At 41.2% G+C, this 19,519-nt stretch overlaps 1 protein-coding gene across 1 annotated transcript in view; it reads right to left on the reverse strand.

The window, feature by feature from the left end:
- Window positions 1-19,519, reverse strand: part of LOC111149725 (nebulin) — a 201,455-nt gene that overhangs the window by 143,210 nt on the left and 38,726 nt on the right. Inside the window, exons 21-36 of the mRNA XM_022507000.1 lie at window positions 18,723-18,821; window positions 17,854-17,958; window positions 17,660-17,767; window positions 15,891-16,202; window positions 15,580-15,786; window positions 12,737-12,841; window positions 11,958-12,065; window positions 9,816-10,127; window positions 8,637-8,843; window positions 6,481-6,585; window positions 5,101-5,208; window positions 3,834-4,145; window positions 2,697-2,903; window positions 2,137-2,241; window positions 1,875-1,982; window positions 942-1,253 (exon numbers count right to left, since the gene is read on the reverse strand). Coding sequence (XP_022362708.1) covers window positions 942-1,253; window positions 1,875-1,982; window positions 2,137-2,241; window positions 2,697-2,903; window positions 3,834-4,145; window positions 5,101-5,208; window positions 6,481-6,585; window positions 8,637-8,843; window positions 9,816-10,127; window positions 11,958-12,065; window positions 12,737-12,841; window positions 15,580-15,786; window positions 15,891-16,202; window positions 17,660-17,767; window positions 17,854-17,958; window positions 18,723-18,821 — 2,820 coding nt within the window. The remainder of the gene's footprint in view (window positions 1-941; window positions 1,254-1,874; window positions 1,983-2,136; window positions 2,242-2,696; window positions 2,904-3,833; window positions 4,146-5,100; window positions 5,209-6,480; window positions 6,586-8,636; window positions 8,844-9,815; window positions 10,128-11,957; window positions 12,066-12,736; window positions 12,842-15,579; window positions 15,787-15,890; window positions 16,203-17,659; window positions 17,768-17,853; window positions 17,959-18,722; window positions 18,822-19,519) is intronic.

Consider the following 19,519-nt stretch of genomic DNA (forward strand, 5'->3'; position numbering starts at 1 on the left):
GTTTTCTGTGCAAATTTTGCTTTTTTCCCCTTAATGCTGGTATTTTCCAGGCGCCTGGGTGGCTCAGTGGGTTAAAGCCTCTGCCTTCAGCTCAGGTCATGATCCCGGAGTCCTGGGATCGAGCCCCACATCAGGCTCTCTGCTCAGCAGGGAGCCTGCTTCCCTTCCTCTCTCTCTGCCTGCCTCTCTGCCTACTTGTGATCTTTCTCTCTGTCAAATAAATAAATAAAATCTTTTAAACAAAAAAAAAGAATACTGATATTTTCCTCTACAACTCTTCCTCGGTGCTTTTATGTGGGCATTATGTACCTGCTTAGGAATTAAGAGCTCAGCTCTTACATTCCTAAAGAGAAGCACGGGCTTGGCGTGACCTGCCTTTGGTTTGTAATTTAAATTCTTTTCTCCCAGCTGCCAAATAAATGGCCTCTACAGCTGAATTCTTGCTTCTACTCTGTGCCTTCCTCACATTTGTTCCAAGAACTTCCACCTCCTCAATGTTTCATCAGCAAGTAATACAAGCAATTGCTTGTATTGAGGTTGGAAAAAGTGGAATAAACGCTGGTTAGGAGTGAGGGGCAGGGGCTAGCAAGTAGTCGGCCTTCCTGACTTTCATCTTACTTGTTTACTAGGAGCTACTCCTGCTTCTGACTCTCTTTGCTCAACATGCTTCCTTCAACATGTTCTCTGAAACAAATTTTCATTTGCCCTAGCTGAATCCAGCATCCCCCAATCCTCACAGCAAATAAGACTTTGGTGTCTAGAATGTATCATCCCCTTTTGTTAAAAGAAACAAATTCTACTTAAGGTAAAAAATAAACAACTTGCTGGGAAATTACACATGAATTTCTTTCAGGAGTTTAAAAAGGTCCTCATTTAGGGTCATTCCTGATTTGCTTATTAACTACAGTCAGTGCTCTGCAAATGATGCGGCTGTCACGTACATCGCTTTGAATCTGCATCATATTTTTGGCCAATTCAAAGCCCATGGCATCGGGAAGCATGTTGTAGGAATGGATCACATTTCTGTAGTTGGCGTTGGTGGCCACTTCCTGAGACTTCTTGGCTGCCACCACGCTCAGCATGTCCACCGGGGTGTGGAAGGAAGTCTTCGATTTCTCATATCCCTTCTTGTATTCCCGGTCTGACTGCATCTTGGCCACTTGCATGAAGTGCACCAACTTGGGGTCGTCCTCTAGGCTCCGGAACCCAATGTGTTTCCCTTTGGCTTGCTCGTAGGCTTGTTTGTATTTGTACTGTGGATGGGAAAAGAAGCACAGTGAGGAAGGTAGCGAAGGAAAGAGAGCAAAATATAAGTCATTAGATTCCATTAACTTGGTCAAAGGTGTATGGTTTTAGAGCTCACAGGGATGCAGCAAAATTTTTTTACTTCAAATTTCTTGCCGGACTTGAGTCCATGGAAAGAAAATGATCTCAGAGTTAATCTAAGAGATCCGTGAATAAGTTGCCTTAGGGTGCTTTAGAAAGCAGCTTTTCTCACTCAGCAGTCTCCTCAGAATGGGCTACAGGCACAATTTCTCATGGTGCATCTTTAATTTAGGAAAGAGCCTAATCAATGATCTCTTGGATAAAATGAGTAGAATGTATCCAATATTTGCTCAGAACTGCCTATAAATGATTTGAATACTCTAAAAACAACTTATTTTAACAAAACCCAGTACTTTTTACATCAAATAGTGAACAAATGATTAGAGGGCCCTTGGACTGGGTGAAGAAAAATGTCTTATGTGTTCCATGGATGATGGTCCTACCGACACTGGGTAGGGTTGACTGCAGCTCTTGAATACACACACATGAATTTGGCTCATTTGCTTCTTATTTGCTCAGCCTAAAAAAGGCCCAGTGGAAGCACTTACATCACTGGCAATGTCTCTACAGGCTTTGGCAGCCTTTATTGGGATGGCATCAGGCCTCAAGTCATATCCTTTCTTCTTTTCTTCTTCCCAGCCAGCTTTGTACAGTTTCTAAATAGAATGAAATATAATAGCACCAGCAACTTGTTATTTGAGTTAGAATGGGAATCCTGATTTTGCATGGTTGGTATATAAAAGAGATTCCTTAAGTATTAGTTCCCTCCAACCTCCTCTCCCACTTGATTGTTGCTGTTAATCTACTTACATCACTCATGGTGATTTGGTTCATTCTGGAAAGTAAAATGTCTGGAGTATCAGGCATGACGTGAACGGTAGTCTTGTCTTTGTTCCATTTTTCAGTGTACAGCCTCTGCAACAAGGACGACAGGCACATGAGTGTACAGCAGGACAAGTCTATAACAGTGCTGTTGACAGAAGGAGACTCACATCTCCACGACAGAAGCGATGAACTCTGATACTGGCAAGTGGATGACATACCAAGAAGATGGGCTGATGAGACTGAACACACAATGAGGGGAAAAAACCATCAAACTAGGGAGCCCTCTTCCACAAAGACAACAAATGCCACCTTGCCCCAACCTCACGCTACATGGAGTTTTGCGGTTCTGTCACACCCTCAGCGTGGTGTAGACAGACAGCCTGCGTCAGTGTGTGTGGGATCTCTCTAGAAACGGTGAAGGTTATAGAATGCCCCCTTCCACCATCACCGCCACCACAACCATCAGAAAGATAAAAACGTGGACGATTATAGCAGCACCGCCAGGGTCAAGTGTTCGGGGCTGAGAGCAGCAGGGAAGCTCCTACCTTATCCATATTCAGTTTGTTACTTTTGTTAAGTGCTTGTTCCATTGTGTCCATGGCATAGGTGAACTTCAGCTTCTCAGGGTGCTGGCGATACTTCTTCTCGCTAAAGATCTCTCCAGCTTTCTTTGCTTTCTCCACCTCCAGTGACTCTATCGGGACCCAGCCGATCCCCCTCATCCAGTTGGTGAAGTCGGATTTGTATAGATTCTTTACAATGAAAAAGGAAATTTTCATTTCAGAAAGAGTCAGGGCTTGGGTTTCTTTGGCTAGATGATTTACTCTTCATCAAAAAGAAAGAAAAAATGAGGGAGAAGAGAATCCCCTGCTTTTTATGCCCTACCATCTTTTGGAAAAAAGAATTTTATTTTATTTATTTATTTATTTATTTATTTATTTTTAAGATTTTATTTATTTATTTGACAGAGAGAGATCACAAGTAGACAGAGAGGCAGGCAGAGAGAGGGAGGGAAGCAGGCTCCCTGAGCTGAGCAGAAAGCCCGATGTGGGACTCGATCCCAGGACCCTGAGATCATGACCTGAGCCGAAGGCAGCAGCCCAAACCACTGAGCCACCCAGGCACCCCTGGGAAAAAGAATTTTAAAAGCAACTGCATTCAGGGGCTCCTGGCTGGCTCAGTCGCTAGACCATGTGACTCTCGATCTCAGAGTTTGAGCCCCACATTGGGTGCAGAGATTACTTAAACATAAAATCTTAAAAAATATAAGTGATTGTATTCATGGTAGTTCTGAACTGGAAAAACTAATCCAATAATTCCTTTCTAAAACTTAACTTTCTTGAAGGAAAAGATAAAAGAATTTTACATAAGAAAAGATATTACATTGCACCCATTTGAGCCTCTTAGTTTTTCAGAGAATACATCAGGTACTTGTGTCTAATACACATACACACACACGCACACACACAAACACACAATAACCAAAACAAATTTTAAAGCTATGTTATAGTTCAAATGAGTGAAATTCTAAAACTCCAAATTCTGGAGAGGATCTCTAATTATAGTGAGTCCGGCCAGGTTTAAGATGAGGTAAATGGAACTGCCAAGTTCTTGTTCCTCCCTCCCACCAGCTAGAAATGGATAACTAATTCTATGCCAATAATCTGTTGGCCATTACATACATCGCTTTGGATCTGCATTGCATTCCTGGAATGTTCCACGTTCAAGGCATCAGGTAGCAGAGTGTAGCTGTGGAAGGGTTGTTTGTAGTTGGCGTTGGTAACGACCTCCTGAGATTTCTTGGCTGCTGTCACGCTGAACATGTCCAAGGGTGTGTGATACCTGGTCTTGCTGGCTTCATAGCCCTTTTTGTACTCACGATCTGATTGTATCTTGGCCACATTCATGTAATGAACCAGTTTAGGATCATCCTGAAGACTGAGAAATCCAATTTGCCTGCCTTTGGCTTTCTCATAAGCCTCCCTATACTTGAACTATATGAAAAAGAAGGGCAGACAGAAGTTTGACAGGGTCAATTGTAAGAAATGCTGAAGTGTTAGACTGAATCTACATAACAGATTAAGCAATAACCAAATTTGATCAGAATCCATGTAACATCTAAATTTTTTAGTATTTTTAAATAAAGAACTGACAAAACATTTCTAATGGAGGGTCTTGAGATCTGCTCTGGGGATAATTAAGAACAGGATAATGTGTAGTTTACATCTAGATTATTCATAAAGGGATTCTTTGAATATTCTCAAATGTTCCTGAAAAGTTTATTAAAGATTTGGTGTGTATTTTTTTATGCTCTATTTCCAAATACTTTGCATTGCTTTAAAAGTACTTGCATAATCCTGAATAAATTTTAGCAAAGCTATTATACAATTTATTTTTATTGGACTCCAAATGAATGAGTTTTTACTCTATCAAGGTATTACATCAATTCATATGAAAATAAAACTTAATTTATAGAAAGTAATTAAGTAAGTAGGTAAGTAGCTAAAATCCTATCATTTAATCTATAATTCTTCCTGGTTTTCCTATTTTACCAGATTTTTTCTTTGTGAAAATTATATTAAAAAATTGTATTCTTTTAAAAACTTGGAGCCTTTTTAAAAATATAGTGACATTTTAGTGTGTCAAGGCTTTTTTTCTTGAGAAAATCCAAATAAAAAGCAGTTTCCAAGTTCATAAGAATGATACCAATGATAGTTCCAACTACTTCACGATTTAAAACAAAGAATTTTTTTCTTTGCAGCAACTGTATTGAATTTCTAAAGATTTTAAAGTGAAGTAATATGAGGAAGTCATTGGCACTTATGCTGTTGGGAAATATTTTTATATTACAATTTATTTATTTCCTAATACAGCTCACAGGCTCGCATACCATGTAGAGATTTTAAAAATATAGAGAAGAAAAGTTTTCTACTTTCAAATTATACTTACATCACTAGCAATATTCCTTGAACTTTTTGCAGCAACAATTGGAATAGCATCTGGTCTCAAATCATAGCCCTTAGCAAGAGTCTTCTTCCAATCTGCTTTATAATGAGACTTGGAAAAAGGAAAGAGTATTTTATTATTTTATTATTCTACTTGAACACATTTCTATATTTTCAAGCTTTTTTTCTAAACATGGAATACTTTAATTTTCTTATACTTTTTGTGATGAAACAATTAATACTCATGGAAAGGTATGAAAACTAAAATAAGAAATTCAGTACTACCCAGATTTAATTACTCTAATGTTTAAATATTACTTAGGAAAGCAGGGAAAGTTTTTAAGTAAAACAAAAGCATAGAAATGAGTACAAAAATGTTTATTTGGAGATAAAAGAGAGCCTAAAATGATAGGAAAAATGACTATATCATCTTTTAAGAAATGAATGATTTTATCCAGGTTTGATTATGTTTTTAAATTAGAATTTACCAACTTTTTTTTAAAGCAAAAAGTAAAAATTCATAATAGTGAATTTAAAGATCATCACCAATTATGTACTAGACTACCCAAGAGGCTCGTTACATGCAAAAAAAGAGTTTCTCAAGAAAATTACAATAAACTTTCATATAAGTTTTAATAACTGAAACAAGATTATAAAGCAATATTTGTCCTTATTACAGACTGTTCACTACTGTACTTTCCAATCTTGTGTATCTCATTTTGTTTCACTTTTTAAAAAGTGCAATATCACCTACTAGATTAATTTTAAAACCCACTAATGAGTCACAGTCCACAGTTTGGAATAGGCTGTATCAAATGAAAGTTGATGGTGACTTCTAGTCCCATATTCCATGATAATGGGCCAGTCTTTAGACCGTTGATTCAAAAATCGGCCTGCACATGGAGGGCAAGACGAAACTGAACAAAGAGGGAGCCCACAGATTGGTAGGTGGCAGGTTTAATAAACAAGAGAACTTACATACAAGGCTTGTCTTGGGCAGCCACAAGACAAGCTCTCCTCATCTGCCCACCACAATCTTAGAAGTTTATACAGAGGCCTTAACTGAATTTAGTCACATCTACCACTCAGATGATCTCAACAGCATACTGCTCTAGCAAGGCTGCGTCCCTGAAGATGGTTCCCACTGTGGGAACGGTGGGCAGAGTGTGCATCCCAAGGGCCGCGGAAGGGGTGAGGAGCCTCTCCCGGGCCTAGCTCACAGGTTAACCAGCGGTCATGTCTTCTCAACGACCTCCTTGAACAGAGACTCAAAAGATCCACACCCAGTTTGCTCCCTTAAAATTCTCGCTGCTAGAGTTATACAGAACTGGAAAGAAGAGGCCCGTGTTAGCAATATTAGACATGTACCAGCCCAAATACTCACATCACTTATGTTGAGGGCGTTGACCTTGGCCTGAATAAACTGAGGCAGTTCAGGGTCCATAGTGTACTTGTGCTTCAGTTTCTCCCCCTCCACCTTGTAGTTCAACTAAAACAAAGGAGGCAGAATGCAAGAGTCATTAGCTGACATAATGTCAGTTTTATCAATACACACCCCTTTAAAAAGGAAGGTTATCATTTGTGTTTTTCCATATCCAAGCCATATACCTATAGTACTATACGGCAGGGTGTTAGCAGACATATCCACTAGCTCATTCCACCAGTATTTATTGGACAGCTCTATGGGCCAGCTAGGGGGATAGGTTTCTGCCTGTGAAGTGTTGACAAAGGCAGACAGGGCCTCTTAAAGGATACAGGACAGTCGAGGAGACAGAAAATAAAAATATAAACTATAAGATAGAGCTAGAATGTGTGATGTGTTGTAAATAGAACAACTTTGGGAAAGAAACAAGGGTGGTCAGCAAAGGCTCTCTAAGGAGATAGCCTTTAGGCGCAGCCTTGAAGAGGAGAGAGGGGTCCAGGCCGAAGCAGAGCACTTGGGGCCCTAAGTCTGGAAAGGGCAAGGCCAGCATGAGTGACGGAACGCAGCCTGTGTCACGGGGCTGAAGTGTGCCGAAGAGGAGAATTAGGACGGGGAGCAGGGCCACAGAGCCGAGGGTCTTTTCAGCCACGGTAACAAGTTTAGCTTTTAAGTTCACGGAGAAGTTACTAAAAGGTTTTAAGAGAGCTGTGATTCATGTTTTAAGATAGTTCTTCCAGTTGTCACGGGAGACCCCAGGCAGGGAGGCCAGATACCAGCTTACTACAGTTGTCCCCATGAGAGACAGGGAAGCCCTAACCAACTGCCGCAGCTTAATGACATGCAAGTGACCCACGGGACGCTGGGAGAGACCGAGGTGCCCTGATGCGGGGACCACGCAGGGAGGCACCAGCAATGACATTCAGGTTTCTGGCAGGAGTCACTGGGTAGATGTTGATGGCGTTTGTTGGGATGGGGTAGACAATGGGTGAATGTCCCATTCTCCTAGCTAACTGGAAAACCAAGGCGAGAACAAAAGAAATCAAAAGAGTCTCCATATTCATTACTACTACAATAGAGCTCATCTCAAAATACCTGTGGTAATGTGACAACAGAGACCGGCCTGAGAAAGAAAATCCATGGGTAATTCTCAAATCTGAGCCAAGTACCTTCCAATATCTGGGGCTAAAAACACACAACCTCTTCTTTTCTTTGCTTTTTACCTCCTGCTCTCTTTCTGGTGGAGGTATTTTAGTGGAACTCTGAAATTACCCAATAAGGGAAAGCACTGAGCATTGTAATTAGGCTCTGGCTAAGAATAAGGGTCCAGATAGACCTGGGCTCTGGAATGAGGCTCAGCTGACTCTGAAAGTCAACTCTTCCCTCCTCCCCAGAGGCCTCTCTCTGGCTTGCCTTTCAGAACATCAAGCTCTTACGCAAGAGGATTAGGACATTACGCCTTCTCCCCTTGCAGCTAGGTAGAACTGTTGCAACTCAGAGGAATGAATAGCTTGGTTTACAATTCAGGTGGAATCACAGATGATAACAGTAATCATTTCATTTCATTTCATGTGTATAATGATAGGGGTCTGCTTGTAAATAGCACAGATTCTCTACATTTGGAAAATAAAGCAAATTTGGAAAATCCTCCTCCTCTCCCCTCTACACTCTTTGTTCAAGTTCCATGCTGTTTCAAAAGTAAGACCTCTCTATTATATCCCTGAAAGCAGTTGATACGCTAACACAGATGCACGTTCACATGTTGAATTAAGAAGGATGGTGGAATGGGGGTTACTCATGGATAAACGCTTTTTAAAAATTTATTTATTTGAGAGAGAGTGCACGCACACATGTGAGTGGGGATAGGGGCACAGAGAGACGAGAAGAGAGAATCCTCAAGCCATCTCCTTGCCAAGTGCAGAGCCCAACACAGGGCCCAATCCCAGGACCCCGAGATCATGACCTAAGCCAAAATCAAGAGTCCGCTGCCTAACAGACCAAGCTGCCTGGCGCCGCTGGATATCCATGATAATGTGCCAACAGAGTCTGGTCTGAGAAATAAAATCCACAGATAATCCCAGGCGCCCCTGGATAAACCCTTCTGAAGGGAAACCACTTACATCGCTTAGCTGCTTTGTGTTCTGCTGAGCCAAAACCATGCCCATGGAATCGGGCACACTTGTGAACTTGATGGTATCGGGATGCTGTCGATACTTCTTCTCATTTAAAGCATCACCTGCTTTCTTGACCTTTTCAACCTCCAGAGAACCAATAGGGATCCATCCAATGCCCTTGAAGAAGTTGTTATACTCGTCTTTATACACGTTCTGTAAGAGAGTAATCTCGTATGAGGAGATAGCCTGCAGAATACTCAAAGGGTGTCTCTGAAATCTGCAATTCTGCCCAGAGGAAACGAATAGCAACCCTTCCAGCATGCTCATGTCTGAGAGGAAGACTTTCACCATGTATGCCACTGAGCTTCTTACCCAGAATTTGGTAATAAGAAAAAGTTCTGTTGTTAGAGTGCATTATACAACACAGAGGGAATCTAGGCCACATATTTCCACGGCTAATGCTAAAAAAAATTTTTGTCTCTTTTGACAATAAATTGGGCTTTCTTTTTGATTTCACTGAAAACCCCATAATTTTGAATTTCACCCATCCTGTCCGCCTAGGCTATTCGTGATCTCAGCTGGGGACAGACACCTTCGTTGAGCAATAATAAATGAACACCGTATATTCCCTCACAGAGGATGATTCTTGCAGAAATCTGGTTCCTGCAGAAGGAAATGCCCTGAATATTAAACAGCCTCCCTGTGCAGCTCTCCGTGAATCACGCTGCAATCACAAAGCTTCCCCGGTTCATTCTAGACGACTCATCACATAGATTAACATGCTTCAGAGTGTGATTTTTAGTTAAAAAAGAAAAAAAACTTTCCTGAATTCAGAAAGAAGAGAGAATACTATTTTGCATTATACATATCACCATTAGAGCAGGCCTGCCAAGAGCAGCTACTTCCTCTTGCAGAGAACCAAGGGTTTATACACTTGATGGAATGTAGTTTTATCTTTGATCCACAAGTTCATAAAGACAGTATCAATGATTACAGTAGGAGCACAGAAAGCCAGCAAAAACACAGCTCGTCTACCAGGCCTCTGTTAGTCTTTCAATAATGACTGTTTATTTTAAAGTGCATTTTTCAAATATCTTCCTGTATTGTGAAGTCTACTAAAACAGGAAGAAATGATAATCCCTTAAGTACCAACATTTGTGTGTCTGTTAGATTATATATACTCACATCACTCTGAATCTGATTCACATTCCTGGTATGCTCGAGACTCATGGCATCAGGTAGGTACGTGTAATGGTGTATGGGCTGTTTGTAGTTGACGTTGGTGACAACATCCTGGGCCGACTTTGCAGCAGTAATGCTAACCATGTCCCCTGGGGTATGGTAGCTGGTTTTGGTGTTCTCATAGTTCTTCTTGTACTCACGATCTGACTGCAACTTTGCCACATTCATGTAATGGACCAGCTTGGGATCATCCTGGAGGCTTCTGAAACCCACATGCTTCCCCTTTGACTTCTCATAAGCTTCCTTGTATTTATACTGCAAAGGCAAAATTTGGTTAGCAAAGTCCTAGGCACTTATAACATTAGGTGTAGCAAGTATATTCACATGCAAGGCAACTTAAAACATCGTCGCTTTCTGGAAGACTGTACAAGAAATGCAAAAAACAAATGCAAACGCACCCACTCCCATGTGCCCCAGAAAGTTCAGAGTGAAAACATTTATTTCCAACACTGCCGGATCACAAATGGGTATCATGATAAATTCAGGACCAGTTTCTTTCTTTACTCTAAATCCTACAAATGCATTTGCATATAGAACCTTACTTAAAGCCATCTGAATTTTCATGCTTAATATAAATAAGACACACTCCAAAGGAAAGGAAACCTCTTGGTTTCCTGGGATGTGAATTTTCCCAATCCAATATGTTATTACCACCACAGTACGTCATCATACGTCACAGAACATCAGAAATAATTTGAGAAAATCTTCCATTTGCGTTCCCATTGGCTGGGTGATAATGTCTGCAACAGATGCAGATGACACTCGAAAGGTCTACATGCAAGTTCACACTCGGTGTCCTTGGGGTAGGGGGTGGGAAACTACTGTGTTGTCTCAGGCTGATGGGATAAGGTTAAAACAAAACTCCCCTTCTTTCTAGGTGGCATCAAATTAGATGCTGCACAGATATGTAGACCCTCCCCACGCATTTCTTAGCAGCTACTTTCCAAGCTCGCTGCTGAAGCAGCTGCAGCGGAACTCAGGAGCCGATGCAGGGCGGGGCTGGCTGTGAGCTTCCCCCGCCCAGTAAAAACGGCACGGTTCAGGCCCTGCAGCCCAAGGTCTCTCGCTGCTGGAACTGGCGGTGGGGTGTAGATGGAGTTAGACGGTAGGTAACAGGACAAAACCTTAATTTTTATGCAAGAGAACTCAAATCCACTTAAACTCTGCAGACACGCTGCTCCTGTCGTTTGTGCACTGATTTGTAAACAAGAATTTCGCAGGCAGAAGGACTATCAAGACACTTCTGGGCATGTTAGAAAAAGCTCTGCTCAAGGTCTGAGGCAGAAAAAAAAAAAAAAAAAGATAATGTCACACTTTAGACTTGCACTTAGTCCTTAAGCTAGAAATTTACTTCACAGTGGTGCGCAAATCTTTGAGGAACACATTTTCCGTGGCATCCTAATAAGGAAAGCTGTAGAATTCTTACACCCTTAGCTCCCATGTGGTCTGTACACACGGGTGGTTTCTTTCTTTTCTCCAACCGTGATTGTAGCCCCCAGAATAGTGCGCGGCAGCGAAGCCTACCAGGCATGCGTGCTTTTTGAAATTTTGGATCTTCAATGACGGGAAAAAGTATAAGTGCATTACTTTTCCTAATACAAATGACATGGACATCGATTTACATACACAAAATTATGTTCAAGAAAAATGGGCCTTTTCCCATTTGGTTTATAAAATCTTTACATTTTATCTAACACCTTTTCAATCTTTTTTTTTTTCTTTTCAATCTTCTTAATACCATCATAATGTAGGCAGTCATTTGAACTTAAAGTGTTAGTGTCAGTTAGGGTGTTCTCACTGAAAATAAATGTGGGCTGTCAGGGAAATGTGTCAGTAAAGGTAATTTGGCCTATGAATCAGGGGAGAAAGCGGCTGTCAGATTTATGACAGCTCCACCAAGTGGGGTCAACTGCAAAGAATCACGGAATGCTGAAAAAGTGACAGGTTTTCAAAACATTTTGTGGAGAATTTCAATGTCATTAATTCAACATATTGTTTTCAACGTGGTATCATTTAGGCCAGCACACATTTGATTACTTTTAAAGCAGGCAATCACCCAACATTTCACCTAAAATTTGTACTCACGTCACTGGCGATGTTTCTGGATGCTTTGGCCGCAGCGATGGGAATCGCATCCCCCAGCACATTGTTGCCCTTGGCTATTAAATCATGCCAGTCCCGTTTATAACAGACCTGCGATGTAGAGAGGAAAAGGATGTCAGCATACTGTGCGTTAATCAGCTAAAGTGATTCTTAAATTGCGGGGATTGTTTTGTTCTTTTCTAGATACAAGCTAAAGGAATCTCCTACAGTCCATTCTGCTTCAGGAAGTCACATTAGCAAATGTCACACTTTGTGCAGCATGAAATTATAGGACACTGCACCAATTATTCACCCAAAGCGAAACTGGAGTGGATCTAGAGGAGTGGAATAAAGGTTCTGGAAACCATGGTGTGTAGGGACCAACTAGAGAAAATGAAGTTGTCTACTCTTCCGAAAGGAAGGTCAAGGGAAGACCTGGAGCAAGCTTCAGAAATGTCAGGTTTGTTGTAATGAAAGGATTTCGTTAATTCTTATCTTGCTGCAGGATCATCTTCCTCCACTTGCAAAACTAGGAAAACTAAATCAAAGTGTCAGAGGAATAGATGTTGGGCTCCTCATAAGGGAAAATGTTATATCCTTTTGAGTTGTCCCACCCTTGAAAAGGCTGACTTATCGGGCAGAGGGCCCTCATCATGGGATAGGCTTCACACGAGGTGTGTGGGAAACTGACCTAAGTAATTATCAAGGCACCATCCTGTTCTGAAATTCTACTGTTGTGCCATCATGTCTGGACTTCACACCCCGTCAAAAACCCTACTCACATCACTTATATTGTAAGCATTGCATTTGGCCTGGAGAAACTGAGGAAGATCAGGACTCATAGTGTATTTATGCTTCACATCTTCCCCTTTAGCTTTGTATAAGATCTGCAACACAGAATCACAAAATTAAAATGCATTACAGATAGCAAGAAAAGGGAAAAAGTTTTAACTGCTCATTTAAAGGAGCTATTCCCTAGCACCCTATTCCCCCACTATTTCTATTGTTAAGAATCGTCAAAGCAGGGGTGTCAGGGCGGCTCAGTCAGTTAAATGTCTGCCTTTGGCTCAGGTCATGATCCCAGGGTCCTAGGATTGAGCCATGCATTGGGCTCCCTGTTCAGCGGGGCAGCCTACTTCTCTCTCTCCCTCTGCCCCTCCCCCTTCTTGTGCTCAAGTGCTCTTGCTCACTCTCTCTCTGTCAAATAAATAAAATATTTTTTAAAAAACCACCAGAGGTATTTTCCCGTTTTTAAAGAACTCAAGCATTGTGTTATCTTTAGAAAGACCTAAAATTCTATATTAAAACAGAGAGAAAAATAGAAAACAGAGACCTTTGACTGCTAGAGATGAATGGAAAATAAGTTCAAATGTGCAACCCTAACTTGAATGAACGGAATTCACCAAAGCCAGCAGAATCCGGTCTTTGCTAGTAGAGTCAACAGTTCTTAAAGTCTTGTTTTTTGGTTTTTGATTCCCAGAAAATGGCATTTAGAATGAGTCTTTCACTTCTGCTAAAAACTTTCCAGTTATAATTCTAACAGTTAAACCATATAATAATCTCCTCATAATATGAAGACCCTTATTTGTAAACCTAGTGTACTTAAAAGGTTTACCATTTCATATTTACCCTATTTTATCCTTTTACAGATGTCAGAAAGACATCTAGGTGCATGATATAGAACTTGTATTGTATCCTCCTCTTGGTAATAGAAAAGAAGGAAATTGCTTAATTTCTAAAGTCAACAATACAACTGGAATCACAAGTAGCTTTCCAATGTCTCGACTATCATTGATCATGGAAGCCCTCAGGCACGTTTATGTGGGATATCACACATAAACTGCTATGTATGTATCACAAAGTCTAAGGAGGCTGATACCTATTTGAATCCTCCAATACTAAAAAAATTTCTTCTAGGCACCCAAGAGCTATCTTTACTTCCTTACTGCCTTTAGAAACCATAGCTAAGCATTCACAGAATCTCATCCAGTCTACCTTCTACACATCTCCTTTGCCATTGCTACTGACTCAGTTGAACTCCAAATGAGGCTTCTGCTGGATTTCTGTAGCAGCTTTTAATCTATCTTCTTAGCTCCAATCTCTCCCCTCACCAATGCAGTCTCAGTACTCCTTGTCAGAGCTGTCTTTTAGAACACAGACCCGATAATGCAACTCCATGGACCAAATCTTCAATACCTCCCATTACCTAGCCCACAAGGTCCAAAGTACAAGCGGGCACACAAGACCCTCAATGATCAGGTAACAATCCCAAGCCTTTCATTGTCTTTCCATTCATTACCTCTTCTCAGTCATTATGTTTTTTTCACGCCAAGAATGTACCCTTGCCTATTTGCCTGGGAAGCCCTGGTGTGTGGTTACCTTCTTGGCTTATACTTGGCACATACCTCTCCTGTAGCATTCACCTCTTGGTATGGCAATGTTCTGGTTCTATCCATGCCTTTGTCTCATACTCTTATAACCTTGTTGTATCCTACAAGTCACTAATCCCCGTCTGCATCATCTTTATACCTTCAGAATATGATACAATGCCGGGCACAGGGAGGGTGTTCAAAAATGTTCATTCAATGAATTAATAAATGAATGCTTTCCATGTCCCTTTAATTCTTCTATACACTAAACTTTCCTTTGATCTGACTTTAGCCAGGTCGTATACACCATTCATGGACAGGCAGGCAAAAAACATACTAATCTCCAAGACTTAAATTTTTAAAAGCTTCTATAATATTGGTGTATGATGAGTTTTGAGAAGTAAAACCACATATTCATGTGAATTATTTCCCAGTATTAGTATTTTATATATGAAAAGCAAATATAAGCAACTTAATATAGAATTGAGTGTGATGAATTTGCTACTTAAAAGTGTCTGGAATTTGGGGTGCCTGGGTGGCTCAGTGGGTTAAAGTCTCTGCCTTCGGCTCAGGTCATGATCTCAGAGTGCTGGGATCTAGCCCGCAGCAGGTTCTCTGCTCAGCAGGGAGCCTGCTTCCCCGCCACCCCTGCCCCGCCTGCCTCTCTGCCTACTTATGATCTCTGTCAAATAAATAAATAAAATCTTAAAAAAAATAAAAGTGTCTGGAACTTAAGTCTAAATTTTGCATGTGCACGCACATGTGTAGTATGAAAGTGGATAAACATCACAAGTTTATCCAGAGTATTTCAAAGGTAGCTAAAAAGGAAGACATCTTAAAAATGAAAATAAATAGCAAGATAAAAGAAAAAGAAAACGGTAGTGAGCAAACTGAAAATAATTGTTGTGGTCTGTGTATAGTTTTGCTTTGTTTTGTTTTGAAGTAAGCTCCACACCCAGCATGGAATCCAACATAGGGCTTGAAATTCTCAACTCTGAGATTAAGACTTGAGATGAGATCAAGAGTCAGACACTTAACCAACTGAGCCACTCAGGGGCCCCCAAACTAAAAATAATTGTATTTATTGTATTATTAAAATAATAAGTAAATGTAAATATATATAACTAAAAATAACTATTATTTTCAATTAAATAAAGTAAAAGGAAAATTAGTGGCTCAGAAGAACAAAAATTTTGAGCTGCTATTTATCTCGTTAAAACCTCCCTCCGTTCTTCGCCCCCCTCTCTTGTACTTACATCACTAACTTGCTTTGTGTTCTGTTTCGCCTGGACCATCACTGGGGAGTCAACGATGCTGGTAAATTTGAGGGTGTCTGGGTGTTGCCTGTACTTCTTTTCATTCAGGGCATCACCCGCTTTCTTAACTTTTTCTACCTCCAGACTGCCAATAGGTATCCAGCCTATGCCTTTCATCCAGGTGTTGTAGTCTTCCTTATAAGCGTTCTACAGCAAAGGGACAAAAGAGGAGTAAGTGCCTCCAGCAGTGAGTTCTCACGTAGGTTCTGACCCTGGAGTAGGGATTGTCTAGGGGAGTACGTGTCACTTACATCACTCTGTATGTGCATCATATTTTTCGACAACTCCAGGTCCATGGCATCAGGCAGATAGGTGTAGTGATGGAGCTGATGCTTATAGTTCACATTGCTGGCAACATCCTGTGCTTTCTTGGCTGCCACAACGTCGAACATATCATGGGGTGTGTTGTATTTTGTTTTTGTCTTCTCGTAGTCTTTTTTATACTCTCGGTCTGATTGTAGCTTAGCCACATTCATAGAGTGAACCAGTTTAGGATCATCTTGGAGACTCTGGAAGCCAACCATTTTCCCTTTGGCTTTTTCATAATCTTTTTTGTACTGAACCTATGGGAAAGGAAAGTGGGCAGATCTTACAATGTAGTTATGAAGATTTTACTAAACAATGAGGCTATGACCTAAAGCATTGAGCTTCCCAGAAATTACTTCAATAATCAAACAATTAGATATTCATTTGTATACAGTCTGAAATGCAGCCTGGTAAAATTAAAATGTTACAGAGAGCCCATATGATTGGCTGTCACTGCTTTGGCCACCTGAGAGAGGTTGGGGTGGGAGCACGGCCAAAAATCAAGTCTGTGACAAGGTAGAGTTCAGTTCCTTGTAGAGACAAATGAAAAGATAAACATTCTGCAATCTTTACCAGTTATATTGTGCTGCTACAGGAGACCCCAAATAACTGCCTATGTGAGCGGGAGAAGAAGGTTAATGAGTCTTTGGATACTCAAAGGGAGCCCAGAGCCAGTTGTATGTAAACACGAATTGGTTCTGAGTAATAAAGTGAAAAGAACTGACCTTGCTTGGGGAGATCTGGGAAGAAGCATGGGAAACTGAGAAGCAGAGATGTGAAGGAAGGTTTGTGTATGTGTAGGGGTGGGGAGGAGCTGGAGGACAGCACCCACAGAGAAAGGGAATGGGTAAGGAATTTTGGATGGTAGGGCTTTTATAATTCAGCTGTAATTTATTTACATCAGTGCAATGTCAACTTCACTTCAAACAATCAATGAAGTTGTGTTTGGGACTTAGGGGAACCAAAAGACAGGGCTGTGTTCCATCTCTGGATCATGCAGACCAGAAAAACAAGGGGGTCCAGGGCATGAGAGTTCAGGTGAGCTAGAGCAAAATCACGGTGGGCAAACCAGGAGCCGGAGGTGATGGAAAGACAATAAACCTTAAAATATCTGCAACAAGTAGGGGGGGAGGGTATCCCACTTTCTTGAGGTCGACAGGTGGGGGCTTGAGTCAATTTGATTTGAATCTCAGAGAGGAAAGTAACTAGTTTGCGGCTGGGTTAAAGTGAGATAAGGAAAAGAAACAAAGACAAACAAAATTTCTAACTTTCATGGAACCTAACAACTGCTATGAACCTTAGGGCCAATTCACCCATCTCTGGAAGCAATGAAGTAAAAAAAAAAAAAAAAGGGGAAAGACGGAATTCATATAAATTAAGCAAGTTTGGAGTCGAAATCTTACTAGCAGGAGTCTATTAAGACTTAAATAGTGAGTGATTTGTTTATTTCTACAAAAGGAATAATGTGAATTTGTGCAGAAATACGGAGGAGACCTTTAATTTTGGGCGCCTCAATAGAATGAGGTGAGTAAAGGTTCCACAAATCCTTACCCCCCAGGAAAATTCAGAACTGGTTAGGGAATTTTCCTTTCTAAATAGTTTTCAGCAGGACTCATTTCCAGCTGGGGACAGCAGATGTGATGACTTCTGGACAACAGGTCTACCCCTGCCCACATGTTCTAGTTACACACCGGCAACCATCGGAAGGACTTACGTCACTTGCCGCCTGCCTGGCAGCTTTGGCAGCTCTGATGGGAATTGCGTCTGACCTCAGGTCATATCCCTTCTTGCTCAAATCTTTCAAGTCTGTTTTGTACATATTCTGAAAGAAAAAAGTCATCCGAATATAACCAAGGCCCATTTGGAAAAGGCTTCATACACAATCAGTAGCCGAGCTCATGGGCACACCTCACTGATATTGTAGGCATTAACTTTAGCCTGGATGAACTGGGGCAGGTCCGCTGGCAGGCTGTATTTGTGAAGAATTTCTTCTCCTTTGGCTTTGTAGGCAACCTGAAAGATGAAAAGAAATGGATGAACCAACAAGTAGGGGAAAGGATTTAAGGATACAGAAAAATCATCTCGGAACAGATCACATGGCACAGCGGTGCTTTTCATGAAAGATGTTCTCTGGGTCATTTCCACATTCACCTGCAAAAATCTGTAGGCCTTCAAGGTCTCCTAGGCAATGCTCAGGATCTTAACCTCGTACCAGTTCAGCTTTGGTCAAGGTCCCTCGGCATGCGCTAGGAAGCTCTGACCTCCAGTAAGAGCACCTCACAGAAGTTAGCCCAGGGAGATGACCTGATAAAGATGTTAACCTACAGACACTTTCCTGAGCACAGAGAAGGCTGATCGGGTGGGATACGCGAACCATCTGTGGGTGACAGACAAGACCTACGGTGGTTTTTACTCTACGTGATTCATGTCTTAGCTCTTACAGTGTAACTCCTCTGTAAGGTGTGTTGTCTGTATTCATTTTCCTGGTCTTTCCTAGAAATGGGCTTGTAGTGTTTCTTGTCATCAGGAGAAGCCCCTGACCTCCTCCTTGGGAAGCGACATTAAATGGCTGAAAGGACAGTCAGCACAGCATACATAATACTCAAAAGACTGGAATGAGGTGTGTTTACTAATGAGCCTCTGGGAGAGGTACACAGTTGCTCATGTAACTGGGTCTCTTCAGACTGTGTAAGAACTGCAGGTAATCAGCATGTTTAGAATACAGACATATCGGTATGAGTTAAATGTATTAAAATACAGATAGGGTGAATACTTACGTCACTTCTCTGGGCCTGGTTGATTTTCGACTGCACTATGATCGGGGCATCTTCAATCGAGGTAAACTTGAGAGTGTCCGGATGTTGGCGGTATTTTTTCTGTTTGGTGAATTAAAACAAGAGAAACAAGAATATTACTTTCATGAAGGCTAATACATAAAAATCCTTGAAATTTACTTTGGAGGGATAAGGAATTTTCTGGATTTTAAAATATAAAAATACTCGGTTCTTGGTTGGCTTGGGGGAAACAATGAATACAATACAAAAGCCGGTGTTTAAAAAATTGGCTTAATTTGGGATGGTCTGGGGCAGAACAGACCAATACAACTTGCAGAAACCAGACAATTCCTTGCTTGTGAAATGAAAGAGGGTACTCTCTGCTAAACAGAACCCAGAAACAACACAAAGTTTACTAAAGGATTACCAGAAAGGCATGGGAGGATATTTGGAGTGTCTTTTGCGTGACACTAACAGGCTCTCAGGTGGCTGTTGCTCGAACTAAAATAAAGAGGCTCTCTGGTTGAGGGAGGAGGGACCGAGGAATTAGGGCAACAGCTAGGGGTTCCCATAAGAAAGGGAGGACTCTTGTTCTATAGCCTCTGTGTGGTCAGTACACAGGTCATCACTAAAGCGATGAGGAGCTACAGGAGAGAGGACAATGGAAGGTGTTCCAACAGGAAGCTGTTAACTTCTAGCTACATTTCTAGATCCTTCTCCATCTACTCTCCCAGTCTTCTTCCTTTGTGCATGTTATACATTCCGCTCTGTGTATGAAGAAGCATCACTCAACTTCAGAC

This window comes from Enhydra lutris, unplaced genomic scaffold (genome assembly GCF_002288905.1).
Source record: "Enhydra lutris kenyoni isolate GAN:26980312 unplaced genomic scaffold, ASM228890v2 scaffoldscaffold1, whole genome shotgun sequence".
NCBI lineage: Eukaryota > Metazoa > Chordata > Mammalia > Carnivora > Mustelidae > Enhydra > Enhydra lutris.